Source organism: Acanthaster planci, linkage group LG06 (genome assembly GCF_054643075.1).
Source record: "Acanthaster planci isolate LZ-2023a linkage group LG06, COTS_SCS, whole genome shotgun sequence".
Taxonomy (NCBI): Eukaryota; Metazoa; Echinodermata; class Asteroidea; order Valvatida; family Acanthasteridae; genus Acanthaster; species Acanthaster planci.
Genome location: NC_141782.1, coordinates 11,361,774 through 11,377,168, shown reverse-complemented (window position 1 = coordinate 11,377,168; position 15,395 = coordinate 11,361,774). Strand labels below are relative to the sequence as shown.

Below are 15,395 nucleotides of genomic sequence, written 5' to 3'. Positions count from 1 at the left end.
TAATTTAAGTCCGTGTTGGTTAATAACTTAAGTCCGTGTCCGTTAATAATTTAAGTCGGTGTTGGTTAATAATTTAAGTCGGTGTTGGTCAATAATTTAAGTCTGTGTTGGTTCTGGTTGACGTTTGTCTTGGTTTAAGCAGTACTGTTGGTTTAAGTTAATTGGTTACGAGTTGAGTACATTTCCTAGTCCATACATTTAAGAAACTCAGCCAAAATCACTGGTTCTAATTCAGAGGTTTGTTTTGGATTTTTTTCTACTCTGTTCACAGTGAAATAAATTTTTTTCTTGTTCTTTGCTTGTTGAAATCAAATTTGATCTTCCTTTGTCATTTCTTTTTGAGAATATCCTGCGACTCTTCCTTTTGATCCCTGATTCATGTTGGTTTTCGCGAGTTCCCCCATTGTGTGTCTTTTTTCCAGGTTACATGTGCTCTGACTTTTCTGAATGTTTCATAGTTAACAAGGCATGAGTTCTCTCATACCTTGCTGTGATTCTATGAATCTGGTCTTGTTTTGTACAATCAAGATGCTGAAAAGAAACAACACCTGGATGACTATGCCTTTAAAATCTATGATTCTGGAGTCTAAAATCCTAAAATCTTGAAAATCCTCAGACATGACAAATTATAAAAAAAATGGATGAAACCTTGGACACACATTAGATGAGTTCTCTAACTGGAAAGAAAGCAATGTCTTAATTGGACATTTCATGTCTAGGGTTTCAAATTTTTTCAAAGGGGCATGCTGTGGAAAACCAATGCCTTTACCGACACAGGCTAGGATTCCACATCCTTACTAACACTGAAACTGGAAAGGCAAAGGGATATCATGCCACTTTCTTGAATATACAGGTTTGTTTTTAATTTTACCATGATAGGATATGGGATCTGTTCTTACCACTGACAATCACTGTAAATTGGCAAACACCCTGGCTCCCAGAACTGGAGGTGAACACATAAGTGACCACGGTCTGACCAATGTTGAACAGTTGGCCTGGCTGGTGGGATTGGGCCACATTTGTAATTAGTTGACCGAAGTTGTCCGTGGCTGTGGGCCGTATCCAGGTGACAGTGGCTTGGTTAGCACCCTGAGCGGCAGTGCCAGTCACATCTTGGGTAGGGCAGTTGGCAATGTTAACACCACTTGTACCCTGACCTAGAATGAAATTGAACAAATCATATTTATTGTCATTATATGAGTTCTGGAAAAAGAACCAAGGATTTGCAAAAAGTACCCACTGCACCGTGGCTATCAAGTTAAAGACGGAAACCCACAGAGAGAAGAGAGGAATAAAGGAGATGAGGGGTGAGATATGAGGGATAAGGTATGGACTGAAAGAGCAAATCAGCATGAAATCAAGGGTGTGATTGGGGGATGGAGTTTCTAGGCCTTCAATAGCTAACAACGCATGAGTTCCCTTCAAAACTGCTATGATAATGTGCATTTTGCACTTGTAATGTTGCTAATCAAATGCCAAAAAGTAGCAACATCCGAATGATCACACATTTAAAACATACAATTTTGAAGTCAGTAATGCAGAAATCTGGAAAAATCCTGAGAAACAACACGCATACGAGAGGTCAAGTGCACACAGAGGAGAGAATGCAGGGTCTGAATTGGGCATTTTGGCCCATGGCTTCAAGTTTTTTTTAACCACTTCGGGCCGGGGCATTTTTCAACGTTGAGGATGCTGGGCCGGCATGACTATCATTTTTTCCGTTTTCAAAATCCTTCAACAATTCCTCATTCCATTTAACAGTCGTTTATAGCCGCACGGAGTAATCTTCAGGCACTACTGTAAGTTGACAGGTGACCTTCATTGACGCCCGAATATTTCAGCCAGGCCTGCAGCCTTGTAAACAGAGCCCAGATTGTGCGGTGTTATACAACTGTCTTTTGTTCACGAACCTGGCTCAGTGCACTGCTGACCTCTTTTCAATAGGGGCCAGATTAGCATGCAGCGGTGCTGTGTGGCTAATCGCTCTGGTGGTGGAGAGCTTTTGTCCCCGGTGGTAATCCGCTTGCTCTAAATACCCCAAACCCTGGTACACAGTTTCAAAATAACGCTGGATTATCACCACTTTTGAGAGTGAAAAATGCTGGTCATGCCCAGCAGCCTGGTCTTTTGTTCGGAGTACGGTCTTTTGTTACAGGGCCCTGTTTCCTTTGTCCGAGTTCGGAGACCCCGGCCACACATATAAACCATACAGCTCTGATTTCGGAGTCCCCGGCTGGTAGTGGTTAATTAATGGGCATGCTGTGGGAAAAAAAGTCACAGTCATCAATTCCCATTCCAGACCCAGGCTTCAGTTTCCTCATCCTCACTACGACTGGAAATGGATGTGGGAACACCAAATACAGATAGGCACAAAGTGCATAGCATGTTACCTCCTGGAATGTACACTTTTGGCCCTTAGATTTCATCATGATAGTTGTAAGGATCTGTTCTCACCGATGACAGTCACTGTGAAACGGCAAACACCCTGGCTCCCAGAATTAGCAGTGAACTGGTAGGTGACCTGGGTCGGACCAGTGTTGAAAAGTTGGCCTGGCTGGTGAGAGCGTATGACGTTTGTTATCAGTTGACCAAAGTTATCCGTGGCAGTGGGCTCTGTCCAGGTGACAGCGGCTTGGGTGGCACCCTGGGGGGCCGTGACAGTCACCCCTTGGGAGGGGCAGTTGACAACGTTCACGCTGCTTGTATCCTGACCTGGGGTAGAGTTGACCAAATTTTACTATTTTTTATGCTCATCTTATTGTGATAGGTCAAAGGGAGGGTTCTTACCGTTCTCACTTCCATCTTGGAAGTGAAACAGACAAGTCCTTCCAGACATCAAGCCACTGAATTTTTTCTGACAACACCCATGGTTAACAGACAAGGGACAGAGTGCAGTTGTAGGAGGGAGAAATATGCCAGGATACAATGAATCTGATGAAACTGGACAAAGATTAAAAACTCAATGCATGTGTCAGCACAGGTGGGATTTGAACCTTACTTAAAAACTGGCCATGCCAAAAATCGGAGCATTCTTTTCCCATTTACAAAAGTCAAAACTAATCGTGAACATTCCCAGCTCCAGTGGATGCAATGCAATGCAATGCAGTCAACTACAAGTCAGAATCACAAAGGCAAACTCCAAAGAATGAAACAATGGATTAATTATGCAAAAAAGCAGTGCCCTTGCCATAGCTTACCTAAATAATTGTCAATTTTATTACCTGTGATAGGCTTATGACTCGTGATTTTTAAAGACTTGTATGACTACAACTATTACTGCATAACAGGCTAATGAAGGCTGTATTTGACTAATACTTTATCACTGACATCACAAACTGACACAAAGTTTTACATCTGTGCACAACTCGTCACTTTGGTTTTCAACAACTGAAACTGTTCTTAATTTTGAAGTCATAACAATTTTTAGTTAAGTAATAACTATATCCTATAAATACAGTGATGGAGAGAATTCATATCTACCTGTTAAAGGTAAAGTCCATCATTTGTGCATTATGTCTGTCTGCGGCAATGTGAGTGTTCAAACTCTACTGAATGGTGCTTTAAAACTTATACTATGAAGTCTGAGCTCAGTGAATGCTATATATTCCCCCCCCAAAAAAATTCTAGAATTGATTTGAATCAACAGGTTTCGAGTAATGTTTTGAATTGTGCCCCAACTCAGTGTCTGGGGCATGCTTTCATTCAGCCGACAGTAGATATGAGATATTGCAAACTGAACCAGTGCATTATAGTAATTGAATGCATGTGCACATCATGTCAAATTTTAAAATGAACTTCTAAAAGCAATTCCCCAAAAAACATCTTCAGACAAACTGTTGAGAATGGCTTTCTTTTGTAACTTTCTTTAAATGACAGCTTTCCCACAAAAATTATCCCACAACTATCTTTAAATCACATATGCTTTTCAATAATTTTGCCAGTTATGAACAGCTGCATATGTGGGACTGCACCTTTCAAGAATTTTTCTCTGAACTGCACAACCATAACGTGCTCGCATGTAAGATGGTAAAAACTAAAATCTTTACATTATATACGAAAATGCACAGAGTGCATACATACTATAAAGTCAGTTTGCAGAGCCAAAATTACTCATTGCATGGTGTTCATGAAGTGTACCCAACCAGCAGCTGAGTGTTAGTTCACGGAGGCGGTGACGACCTTTACCCACCTACGACGTTGATCAGGAATGAGCAAGTGGCCTGGTTCCCCGTTGCATCTCTGAATGTGTACCTTACTTCAGTGTAGCCAAGCTGGAAAGCCGTGCCAGGACCGTGGGACCTGGTTTGCTGTGGCTGCTGACCCGAGTTGTCTGTGGCTGTGGGTTCGATCCACCCGGCGATGGCTGTGGTGGATCCAGCAGGAGCATTGACCGTCTGACCGAAGGGACAGCCAGTTATAATTGGGGCAACAGTGTCAACACTGGCCGCTATGTTGTAAAGCAGAAAAAAAAAATAATTCAACACTCGCGTTTTACAGTGAAATGTTGGCCCCTTAAGAGCACGTTTCTACATTGTCAAATGGATTTACAAAATCAACTCCGTGCTTCAGTTTCAAATTTTGTTTGCTAATGTGTAGCGGCACATGCCAGTTTGCTAATGAGAAATTAGATAAAGCATCCCTTGTCTCCATCAGAACAACAAAGAATGGCTACTTTGACTTAAAACTGGACATGGATGCCTTGAGATTGGAGCTTAAGCTTTCTGTCTCCATTTTTTTAAAGGAAGAGTTCCGTACCCTGACACCACTTGATTACCTCGTGCACAAACCCTATGAGACTGGTATTAGAAGCCTTAATATTTTCCTACTGAACTTGGCCTTTTGGACACGTCGTCCGCCCCGGGCTGAAGTGCACCCCCAAACGGCGAAAGAAAGACAGGTGGTTACAAACATACTCAGCGTCAGCTCCGCGTCAAACACGCATATACTTGCATGCCTCATGGCGCACCTACGCCGTGAGTACCAAAAAAAAACACGCGCCTTCTTTTGTTCTGCTCAGAGCGGCTTGCATTCTGAAGATGGATATATTACTGTATGGAAAAATTAGTGATGTCTATGTATGCAATTCGTCCTGAAGTTAACTTTACAATGTTGCTAGTTTCAGAAGAATACCTGAAAGTTTGAAAGTTATTTCACTCAAGGCAAATTTGACTGATTCTGCAGTTTCAAAATCTGTCTAACCTCCTCACAAGGAAGTCAGAATGAAAGAAGCAAAATGCTTAGATTTTTACATGCGCCAGACAGCAGGGTAATACATTTTCATCGTATGTCACCGTCCTATTTGCAGAAAGTTTTTGGACACTTGAAGAATATCTTTCTATTATATGTATGCGTACGCCACTGAAATTTATTTCAACATATTTCAACCAAGAAAACAATCTCAGTCGAAAACTGTCGGACTGCTAGGGTTTTAGTCTTTGGTCTTGGAGAGGTTTTCATCATGGAACATATGTGTCTGACTAGTTGTTTGCATGAGTTCAGGATTTAGTGAGATTTAAGAATTTCCATTTGATAGGCTGCCCCTTAATGATATTGTTTTCATTGTGGCGAGAGTTACTTACTCATGAGAAAGACGTAAAACTGGCAGACGTCAAAGTTGAACGAGCTGTCCACGAAAATGTAGCTGACAAGGGTGGCTCCAGCTGCAAACTGGCTGCCTGGGCTGTGGGACTGATAGAAGATGGTCGGCACGCCGGCGTTGTCTGTGGCAGTGGGGGGAGTCCAGAACACTGCCTGGCCATTGGGGTTGGGAGTGGTTTGGGAGATGTCATTGGGGCAGTTGATGATGACTGGCGGCTGGGTGTCCACTGCAAACCCAAAGACGAGTTGGTTAAACCTCTGTCTTGTATAGGGTATTTTAATGGCCCCAGGTGATCATATGATTGGGTAATAAAAACAGGTATTGCATTCACCGTTGGATTTCATGAGTTAGTGATATCACAATATGATATCAGTAACTAGTCAGCCCCAAAGCCTAAACCAAAACTCAGGGACCAGATTAGTCACCTGTACCTCTGCTACTTTCTTCTATGTACTCTTGATATTAATAAACTCTATTCATAAATACCTCAGACAGTGTCCCTATGCAACTTGACCGTATATAAACATTTGATAATGCCCGCCGAGAAGTGATAATGCCTGCTGCATAAATCACATGCTGGCACCTGGATATGAGACAGTTTAATTGATTCTTGGTTAAGAGTCCGACTGCACGTGGCTTGCCTCGCACACGCCAAGTCCATATAGGGAGATTCTTTTGGACAACTTGCACAAGATGTATACCATAAAACGGAATAGGAGTTTGGGAAAATGAAAGTAAAATTCTAGAACAAAATTGTTGGAAATCCATCATACACTGACTTTCCATTCTACTGAGCTGGTTTTAAATGCATGGTTAAGACAAGCCAAGCACACATTTATTCCCTTAATAACAGCAGGTATATAATAGGATCAGCTGTTGGAGCGCTGAAATATTGGTCAATGGTTGAGGTTTGTTTGAAGTTAATTTCTTTGTACAAAGTTTCTAAACATGAAGATTATCCTCAAGGAGGTTTATACGGACGTAGAGATGTTGCTGTCAAGCAATACCAACACAAAGGGATGTTGCAATGTACTGGGTCTGCACGTCATACAACTTTTTGTGCTGCAACGGACAAAGACTCTTGTTTGATTAATTTAGTGACCAACATGAACAAAATGATCATTGACTACTGTGATGTTGGATATCTTGTTTAAACACCTGAGGGACTCAAAGTACCAGCTCTGAGGCCAAGGTCCCTGATGGTGCTAAAACATCACATCCACATCGCAGTAGGCAATGGCTGCCACAGAACGAAAGTGCAAAATGTCGCTGACTGCGCAGAATGTCAAATGTCCTTTAATAGCCTGTAGGCTATTGATGTTGATGCTCTGTAGCAATTTTCATAAAATTTAATGCTCTTGTGTGTCTGGCAACTTGGCATTAATGTAGTTTGTTGGAAAAATCAAAACCAACACATCGGTTGGAGTGATGCTAAAGAGCAAAGTCAGTTATAGCGTAACCCTTCACAGCACCATCTGTTTATGTTACTGTGAACAGTAGGTGATAGTTTTGAATATGACGAGGTTTTAAGTTAGGCTTATCCACTGCAACATGAAGAGAAAAGTGTGACCAAGAACTCAAGATGAAAAAGTGCTTGCAGTACAAGCAAATCAATGTTTACCTCCTGTTTTTTTCAACCGTAAGAAAATGAGGGACCATAGTGCACTACGTAAAAACAAATGGGATTGAAAGGCCAACCCACCTTGTGAGTTTTCGCATCTTGTGCCAGAGAATCCAGGCTGGCAAATGCAGAGGAAGGCGTTCTGCAAGACCTGACACTGGCCACCATTTTGACAGGGTCCACTGGAGCACAGATCTGGTACTGAAATAGGATGAAGAACAAGACCTTACTAGCATAAGAATCAACACAAAACTGAACAAATTTTGCCTCAATAGAGAAAAGAAAACTGAAATTTCGTTCTGGAAATTTCAAGACTGTGGCTGCATACTTTACAATCGAAATATTACAGTTGAAAAACCTCAAAAAACAACAGTAAACAAATTTTTCTACATCAAATTTCTTTGGGTCTACAGGCTCTGAGTTGGACCAGGCGACAGTGAAATTTTCCTAGCAACAGAAGCTCCTTTGGTAGTCACTGCGCATTGCTGGTTCACGAATGACTATGAAATGAAAAGTGCTGGAGTCACATCGCTACCAAAAAAATGAACACTCCTGACCAACATGGCTTTTTTCACCGATAAGGGGGCTCTCCTGCCCAGGGTGAATACCTTGGAGTTCGCAGTTGTGACCAACAAATCCAACAGGGCAGTTGCAGACATAATCAACGTCTTGGTCATAGCTATGGTACGCATTGGAGCATGTTGCCCCACGCTGGCATGGTGGTTTGGTTCCCAGCAGACAGATGTTGAGCAAGGGAAAGCTCACTGTGGGTAGACAGACACAGGGTTCAGTTCATTAGCAGAAAAAAAATCTTTCTGTTAATCCTGTGCAGCTTTGATTTTTACCAAAGGATTCAGGTTTTAAGATTCAAGGATATCTTGCGTAAAATTTAGAGGGCCGAATTCCCCAAACACGAAGATGTTAAATTTGTTTTTAAAAATCATATGTTGGTACTTGAATTGTTCTGCAACACCTGGTCTATTAAGAATTGAAGGAAGTGAGCAAGGAGTTATCCTTCCACAAAACAAGGACTGCATGCCTTGGTGACAATGAACCTTGTGGCCGAGACATCATGTGTGTGCACTTCTGTTGTGCCAGTATGGTACAGATTCTTTTTCAAATAAGGGTATAAATACGTGCTTGGATCAAGAGGTTGGATGCTTATAGTGTCTGAGGCAAAGGTGATGGATGCTATCAGCACCTATTCTCCCATTCGTAAATACCTTTTTGAGTTACAACGTCAACACAAATTTCAAAAATTAAAAATTTCAAATGGTTTTGTCAAAAACGTTACTTCTTTTTTTTTTTCATGCAACCATCTAGCTAGATTATGGTGTTCCTCTCAGGCGTAGTTATAAACAATCTCCTGGAAATTATAAATTAGCATCTAATGCAAAGCCAAAGGATGTTTGTGTGGGCGCCAAGTGCACAGCAGCAACACAAATTGACAATGGTCCGGCCTCTCTCTTCGTTATCAGCGAAAGGGTGGTTCAGCATGCAGTCTACAGAGAGCAAATTTGTGACATCGCATCTCGAGCTGCATCCAGCCCGTGGATGCAACACTGAACATCGATTTGTGTAAATTGCTTGTATCCCCCACGGTGCTGCCTACCATTCTGACACAGTGCACATGCAGCGATTAAAGCATCATTCCATTACCTGTTAGCGATCCGCAGTTTGCACCTGTGAATCCGTCCGTACAAACGCAGGTGTAGGTCTGGGAGTTGCCAAAGATGATATTGCTGATGCTGTTGTAGCTGTTGATGCATCTGGCACCATTTTGGCATGGTGATGTTGCACAAGCGTCTATCGAACCAGGTGTGGTCGCTAACCAGGGTCGGGAAAAAACAAATTCATTTTCTTGTGTATACAGCGCTCAGTACTTCCTACTAGGAGTGCTTCCCACTAATGCTCCAAATCCCAAAATATTCGAATTAAAAATTGAGGAGAAAAAATGAAGACTTTGTGTCACTGTACCTTGGAAGTACTGGCAGTTGAGGCCAACGTACTGATTGGGGCAGAGACAGATGTAGTAAGCACCATCCATAGTGAGACAGGTACCATCATTCTGGCAGGGGAAGCTGTTACAAGCATTCGGATTGACTGTCACCACTGCAGGCAGGAAACAAAGAAGAAGTTTACGACAAACGGTATTCACATTATGTTAGTCTCCCAGCCTAAGGTTACATCAAAACAAACACATAATAGACAACTCCCACTCAGCACAACACACTCAAGCCCCTTTGTTATTTAACCTGAGGTCTGGGTGTTTGGGCAAGGTCAGACCATCACATCGGATGAAGAGTCTTTTAGCACATACATCCTACAAGGCTGTTACCAATGCAGTCACGGTTTCTGATTTTGGTAATTGGATTATTCAATTAACATGATGAACATGTCAACACAAACAAGGAAAAACAGGGCCAACTTGGAAGATGAGATGTTAACCAACTTAGGACTTTTTAACTGGGTTACTCTAAGTTGCTGTGCGGAAAAAAACACTGCTTGTGAAAAAAACTTAACAGGAATAACAAGATGGGCAGGCTTCAAAGTTTTCCACTTACCATTCTCGCAGTTGACTCCGTTAAACCCAGCTGGACAGTTACATGTGTACGTTGTACAGGCTCCAACAACTACTGAACATTGCCCACCGTTCAAGCAAGGATTAGTTTGACAAGGCGAAGAAATAGCTGATAGACGATAAAACAAGAATTGTAAATAAGAAAAATACAGTATTCCTATACAGAAATAGGAGTGATGTCAGAAAAGCCATTTTTTATTCTATTCTATTTACGCAATGAAAATATGTGACCCACTCTGTGAAAATGAGTCTTAAGTTGCCAGAGCCACTTTTTGAGTTTTCATTTGTATTGGAAAGAGAAAATTGAGTTTTTTGTTTTGACGTATCCCTCAGTTTGGCATCCTGATGAAAGTGGATACTCCATGGTGAAAAATGCTATGGGTTCCTATCAATTTACACTGTGCAAAATTATTCTAAGGGACTTCTTATTCTAAAGTTGCTCTCGCAACTTAAGACTCGTTTTCACAGAGTGGGTCACAAAGGAGTACTCTCTTTGCCTGCAAAAAGGATGAATCTGATGTAAATGCTAACATTTTTAAATAGTGGTTATGCCAGATTATAATTAATGTCCACTTATGTCAGAATATAATTAATCAATACGTTTTCACATCAATTCCTTTCCAACTTTAAAAATCTGTTTTCAAAATTTAGAATATATAAACTATGAACTCAGGCTTCGGCAGAGAACGTCTACACATGTACAGCCTAGCACCTTGTTATTGGTGTAAGGTTCAAAGGTACTATGTCGAAGCAACCAACAGCCTCATGGACGATTCATAAAAAAGTTTTGACGGACAGGATGACAAGGGAAGCTGCAAGACTTACCCACTTGGCAGTTGTAGCCAGTGAAGCAGCCTACGCACTGGCAGGAGTAGGAGAAACAGGAGGTAGAGAGAGCCGAACACTGACCCCCATTGCTGCAGGGATTGGGCTGACAGGGATCGCGGGCTGTGAGAGATTAAAAAACGACAGAGACAAACATTGTGGTGCATTGGCAGAAGGGCCGAGTATTGGAACAGATCACTGAGTAAATCTTTAGATGAAGAAAATGAGAGATATTAGAATTTAAAGTTTATTGACAAGCAATTTGGGAAAGACAAAATTGGCCATTTGAATGCATCTCCCATGTTTGGTGTTTCCTTTTTTTCTTTGAATTTAGACTTCTTTTACAAATGCTCAGGTACCCGTGCTGAACTTCAGTAGGGTAACCCTTTATTCCTATACTTTTAGCATAGGCCCATCACAGTTCAGTACAATTTTTTTTTACAGTACTGCATACACACAAGTGCCAACAAGATCAGTCATGAGTAACGGGCTTAACAATGACAAAACAACGCTCATGTTGGAGGTCACTTGAATAGTTTGTGAATTCAGACTGGTGGTCTTGGACTTGGTTTGGGATGGTCTTGTGATAGTCTTTAAGAGGAGTCGACCAAACAGTGAGCTACATTCCAACCAGCTATAGTTCTGCAGATAACCTAAACGAGAGGCATGCATTAACTTTATGGCCAGGAATGCTTTTATTCTAAAACGAAAAACAAACAAAGAACTTCATTCCTCCGAGACTTACGTTGAGTACAGAATGCTCCAATGAAGCAAGGCGGGCACTGGCACCTGTACTCCGTGCAGGAGAATTCCGAGTTGGAAACGGTTGGCTGACACTGTCCACCGTTTTGACAGTTGTGATTCTGGCAGGGATTAATGGCTAACGGTGATAAAAAAAAGAAGAAATTACTGGATGTATGAAGTGCCCATGAAGTATCCAGGGAGGAATCACGCTATCAGGCCACAAGACAGGGCATATATTCTACCATTCTGTGCTATGATTGTTGGGCCTTTTAGAAAACTAAATCTTCATTTCAACTTTACTTTAAATTTTTGTATACAGTGGGAACAGTTTTGAAATATAATATTTTTTACTTCAACTGCTGCTTGGAAAGCTGGTACAAATTCACAAATACATTGCTATGATCAAAAGCTCTTTACCCTTCACAAGATTTGTGCCTCGAGGTGAGTACACCTTATGAAACAAATAAATACTTTGGGGGTGCGGCAAACATTTTATGACATGAATGAGAAATAGGCCTATGTACTGATGATATCACACTTTGTTTAATTGTACCCTTTTCCGTGCAGCCTGAGGAGGTCCACACTCCTAAAGTAGCACCATGAGGAAGCACATGTTAAAAAAGAGTGCAATGTAATCAGTGCAGAGGTCTTTTGTCAAAAATAATTCTGGTCTGATCAAGCTCCGGTAAAGTCCCAAGACTCGGTCCATCATCCGGACTGTTCTCTCACCCAGTTCACAAAATTGCCCCTGGAAGCATGGAGGACAGTTGCAAATGTACTCTAGGCAGTTGTTGGTGTTGACAGTGCACACAGCGCCATTATTGCATTGGTGGTTGGCGCAGCTGCTTGAAGCTGGTGAATTAATAAAATGTACGGATATACTGTTAATTCAAACCATAGGCACTAAATACTCACACATTTTCTAATTTGAAACTTCGGGAACAGCAAACAGGAGAGTCCAAAAATTTAATAAAATAGAGAAAATATTGATTTGTATTTATATCTTATTGGCCAGAACCTTTGTTACTTAGGCCGAGAGGAAAAATTAAGAAAAAATTTAGCATTTCTAATAGTGCATTATTTGACATTTGCAATTTGATTTCTCCTAGCTCTTTGAAGGCTTTATGCTAAAACCAATGGCTGAGAATACTTCAAATCGAAAATAAGTGACATATTTTTTGCAACTTGATGAGTTTTACTTAAACGAAGTGGACCATTTTCTCTATTTCAGTTTCCTGAGCAATGCAGGGAGCAATGGATACCTATCTTTTCATCAAAACATCTTAGGCACACCCATTTTTTTATTAAAAAAAATAAAAACACAAACTTTTTCACGGCTCAACAACTGAGAACAAAAGAGTATTAAGCAAAGTTGATGGTGCCACTGACAGCAGATACTGCTGTTTCTCAAAAGTCACACTTTCCCAGGTTTTCTCCAGGTTATATACACTGTAGTTCTGCACCTGCTGGGATGAACGTTGACCTCAGAGCCTCACCTTCTGTACAGAACGTTCCGGTGAAACATCCTGTGCACTGGCATTCGTAAGCCGTGCAGGACCCTGCCACAGCTACACACTGAGCACCATTCTGGCAAGAGTTGGACTGGCAGGCATCGGCGACTATTGAAATTTGGAGAAAGACCCAAAGAAATCAAATTACCCAGGTTTGACGAGGATGAAGGATGCTGTCGGGGAAGATTCAGAGGCGTGACCCAAACTTCACAATACGAGTCAGAAGTTGCTAGAGCCACTTTTAAGTTCAAGTTCTTAAAGAATCATGCAAATCAAGAGGAACCTTCAACATTTTCATCCGCATGAAGTTCCTTACCATCAGGCTGGTAAAGTGAGTGTTACATGCAAACAGAGAGTTCAATTTGCTCTTTCTTTAACAAAACAAGATGACTAGAAAAATGGTCTACAGACTCATGTTGTAGGATCCTACAGGTGATGATATCAGAGGTGGCTGGGCAAGATCAGCTCAATAATGACGTAGTAAGAAGGCAAAAAGCTTAAACCTCAAACCCACAAATCTGACAGCGATCTCCCGAGTAACAAGCTGGGCAGACGCAGCGAATTGCCTCCAGCGAACTAGGGACACACATCCCACCATTTTGGCACTGTTGGGTGTCGCAAGGATTCACTACAAAGGAAAACACAGACAATGGAAACATAGAAACCTGGCAAACAAAAACATTCATACCCCTGAAACACTGTGATAATGTTGGTAACGCATTGCAATAATGTTCTTGTATATTGTTTTAGCAACAAAACCCATATGGAGTTTTCTCGCTGTCTAGGGCATGTTGCCATAACAGCATTCTAATTTAATGTAGTCAAACTGAGTTAAAAATGTTAGGACCCAACATTATCTGTTACAACAGTTTCGGTATTTCTTAAAAAGGTTGTTATAAATTGTCCTTATAACGTTCCAAATATTTTTTAGAAATGCAGATTGTCATAAAGACCATTACCATACGTTCAACAGCAACATTCGTCTATTATGGTTACATTATGTGTCTGCAAAATAGGGTAGCTGTAATTCAACATTTGAAATTTAAATTGCACACCTTTATGTCTCAGTTAGCCTCACATTCAATTTTGTTTCACTGTTTTAGACAGCATTTTGCTTCCTTTCTGGTTTTTATGCTAATGAATATTTTCATAGTCATGAAGAAAACTGAGATATCATTTCGGGAAAAGAACTAAAATGTAGTTGGTTTATGCACGAAAAGGGGCTTAACATTTTCCAGATTTTACTGGTCCAAATCTTCTTTTCTTTAGTGATTTGTTGTTGTGTAAGTACAGTACATAGCATTTAGCAAGCACAAAATCTTTCTAAGAATATTTTAAATCAGTAATTTCTGGGTTCATATTTTGAACAGAAAAACCTATACACTAAAACACGTCTTCCTCACATGACATCACAGCAAGAGCGCCCACACTGTCCAGGAAAGCATGGACAAAATTTTTTCATGTTTTAATAACTGCACTTTCCAATGCATTTAACCGAAAAGAGATTTCAAATAAATTTAATTCATTTAGTAAGAGTATAAAGCTATAGAAATATCCATTGCTGCAATGCTTTACTTCCTGTGGCAGACTGGGACCGAAACAAATGGATAAAAATCACAATGCTATTTCCTTATTTTGGTTTTTGACTCCTTCATTTTCACTGGCCCAAATCTGTTCCATGTGATACAGGAAAATAAAGCATTCTTTACAGTCAATGTACAGAGCAAATACAATCAGGTACCCATACCTTCAGTAATTGATATGGTGAATGTGCATATGGCGCTGTTGCCAGCGGCATCGGTGAACGTGTAGGTGACGGACGTACTCACAGTGGCAGAGAAGGAATCTCCAGAATTGTGAGTGTTGGACACACTGGGTGCAATACCCGAATTGTCAATCACAGACGGTTCTTGCCACGTGACAATGACAGGACCAGTGCCTCGTAGGATGGTGCGAGTCACGTCAGGAGGACAGTAGATTATCTGAGGGCCAGTGAGGTCCACTAAAGAAAGAAAAACACAAAAATGATGTTTTAACAAAACACAATTGCATGACTATTCTTTGGGATCACAAAAAGCATTTCCTTGGTTTCAATGTTGGTTTTATAAAATGACCTTGACCTGTAACTTTTGGAGTCCAAAATCAATAGGCTCCTACACACCAAGTTTGAAACTGACACGGCAAGTCCTTTCTAGATATGGTAGGAAAACATCTTCCACCAACCTATACACACACATGGGCCCAAGGAGGGACAAGGAAAAATGCAAGATGGCCCTTTGGCGTCACCAGTGGGGAGTAAAAAAACTTAGTGGTAAATAGGGGGGATTTGTGATACAGTATGCCAAAAAGGATACAGAAAAATCTGCTAGGAACTTGTCTGCGCCACTATCTGAACAGTTGCTTCCGAGAGCTAGTATGTTTGCTCTCTTGGAGAGCTTGTTTGATTTGTCTAGTAGTTGTCGCTGCAGACAGCAAATGCAGTGGAGTAAAGGCAGGGTATTCTGGCTCATTTCA

General features: G+C 41.1%; 1 protein-coding gene across 8 annotated transcripts in view; it reads right to left on the bottom strand.

Annotated features, from left to right (window-relative positions):
• The window catches only part of LOC110988490 (uncharacterized), a 76,205-nt gene that overhangs the window by 15,390 nt on the left and 45,420 nt on the right, over nucleotides 1-15,395 (bottom strand). For all 8 annotated transcript variants that reach the window (XM_087137643.1, XM_087137647.1, XM_087137645.1 and 5 more), the window contains 15 exons: nucleotides 14,629-14,883; nucleotides 13,396-13,509; nucleotides 12,867-12,989; nucleotides 12,100-12,222; nucleotides 11,372-11,506; nucleotides 10,627-10,749; nucleotides 9,785-9,910; nucleotides 9,198-9,332; nucleotides 8,880-9,047; nucleotides 7,829-7,984; nucleotides 7,302-7,421; nucleotides 5,580-5,825; nucleotides 4,190-4,447; nucleotides 2,455-2,712; nucleotides 900-1,157 (listed from right to left, as the gene is read on the bottom strand). In XM_087137643.1, the coding sequence (XP_086993769.1) occupies nucleotides 900-1,157; nucleotides 2,455-2,712; nucleotides 4,190-4,447; nucleotides 5,580-5,825; nucleotides 7,302-7,421; nucleotides 7,829-7,984; nucleotides 8,880-9,047; nucleotides 9,198-9,332; nucleotides 9,785-9,910; nucleotides 10,627-10,749; nucleotides 11,372-11,506; nucleotides 12,100-12,222; nucleotides 12,867-12,989; nucleotides 13,396-13,509; nucleotides 14,629-14,883 (2,598 nt within the window). The remainder of the gene's footprint in view (nucleotides 1-899; nucleotides 1,158-2,454; nucleotides 2,713-4,189; nucleotides 4,448-5,579; nucleotides 5,826-7,301; nucleotides 7,422-7,828; nucleotides 7,985-8,879; nucleotides 9,048-9,197; nucleotides 9,333-9,784; nucleotides 9,911-10,626; nucleotides 10,750-11,371; nucleotides 11,507-12,099; nucleotides 12,223-12,866; nucleotides 12,990-13,395; nucleotides 13,510-14,628; nucleotides 14,884-15,395) is intronic.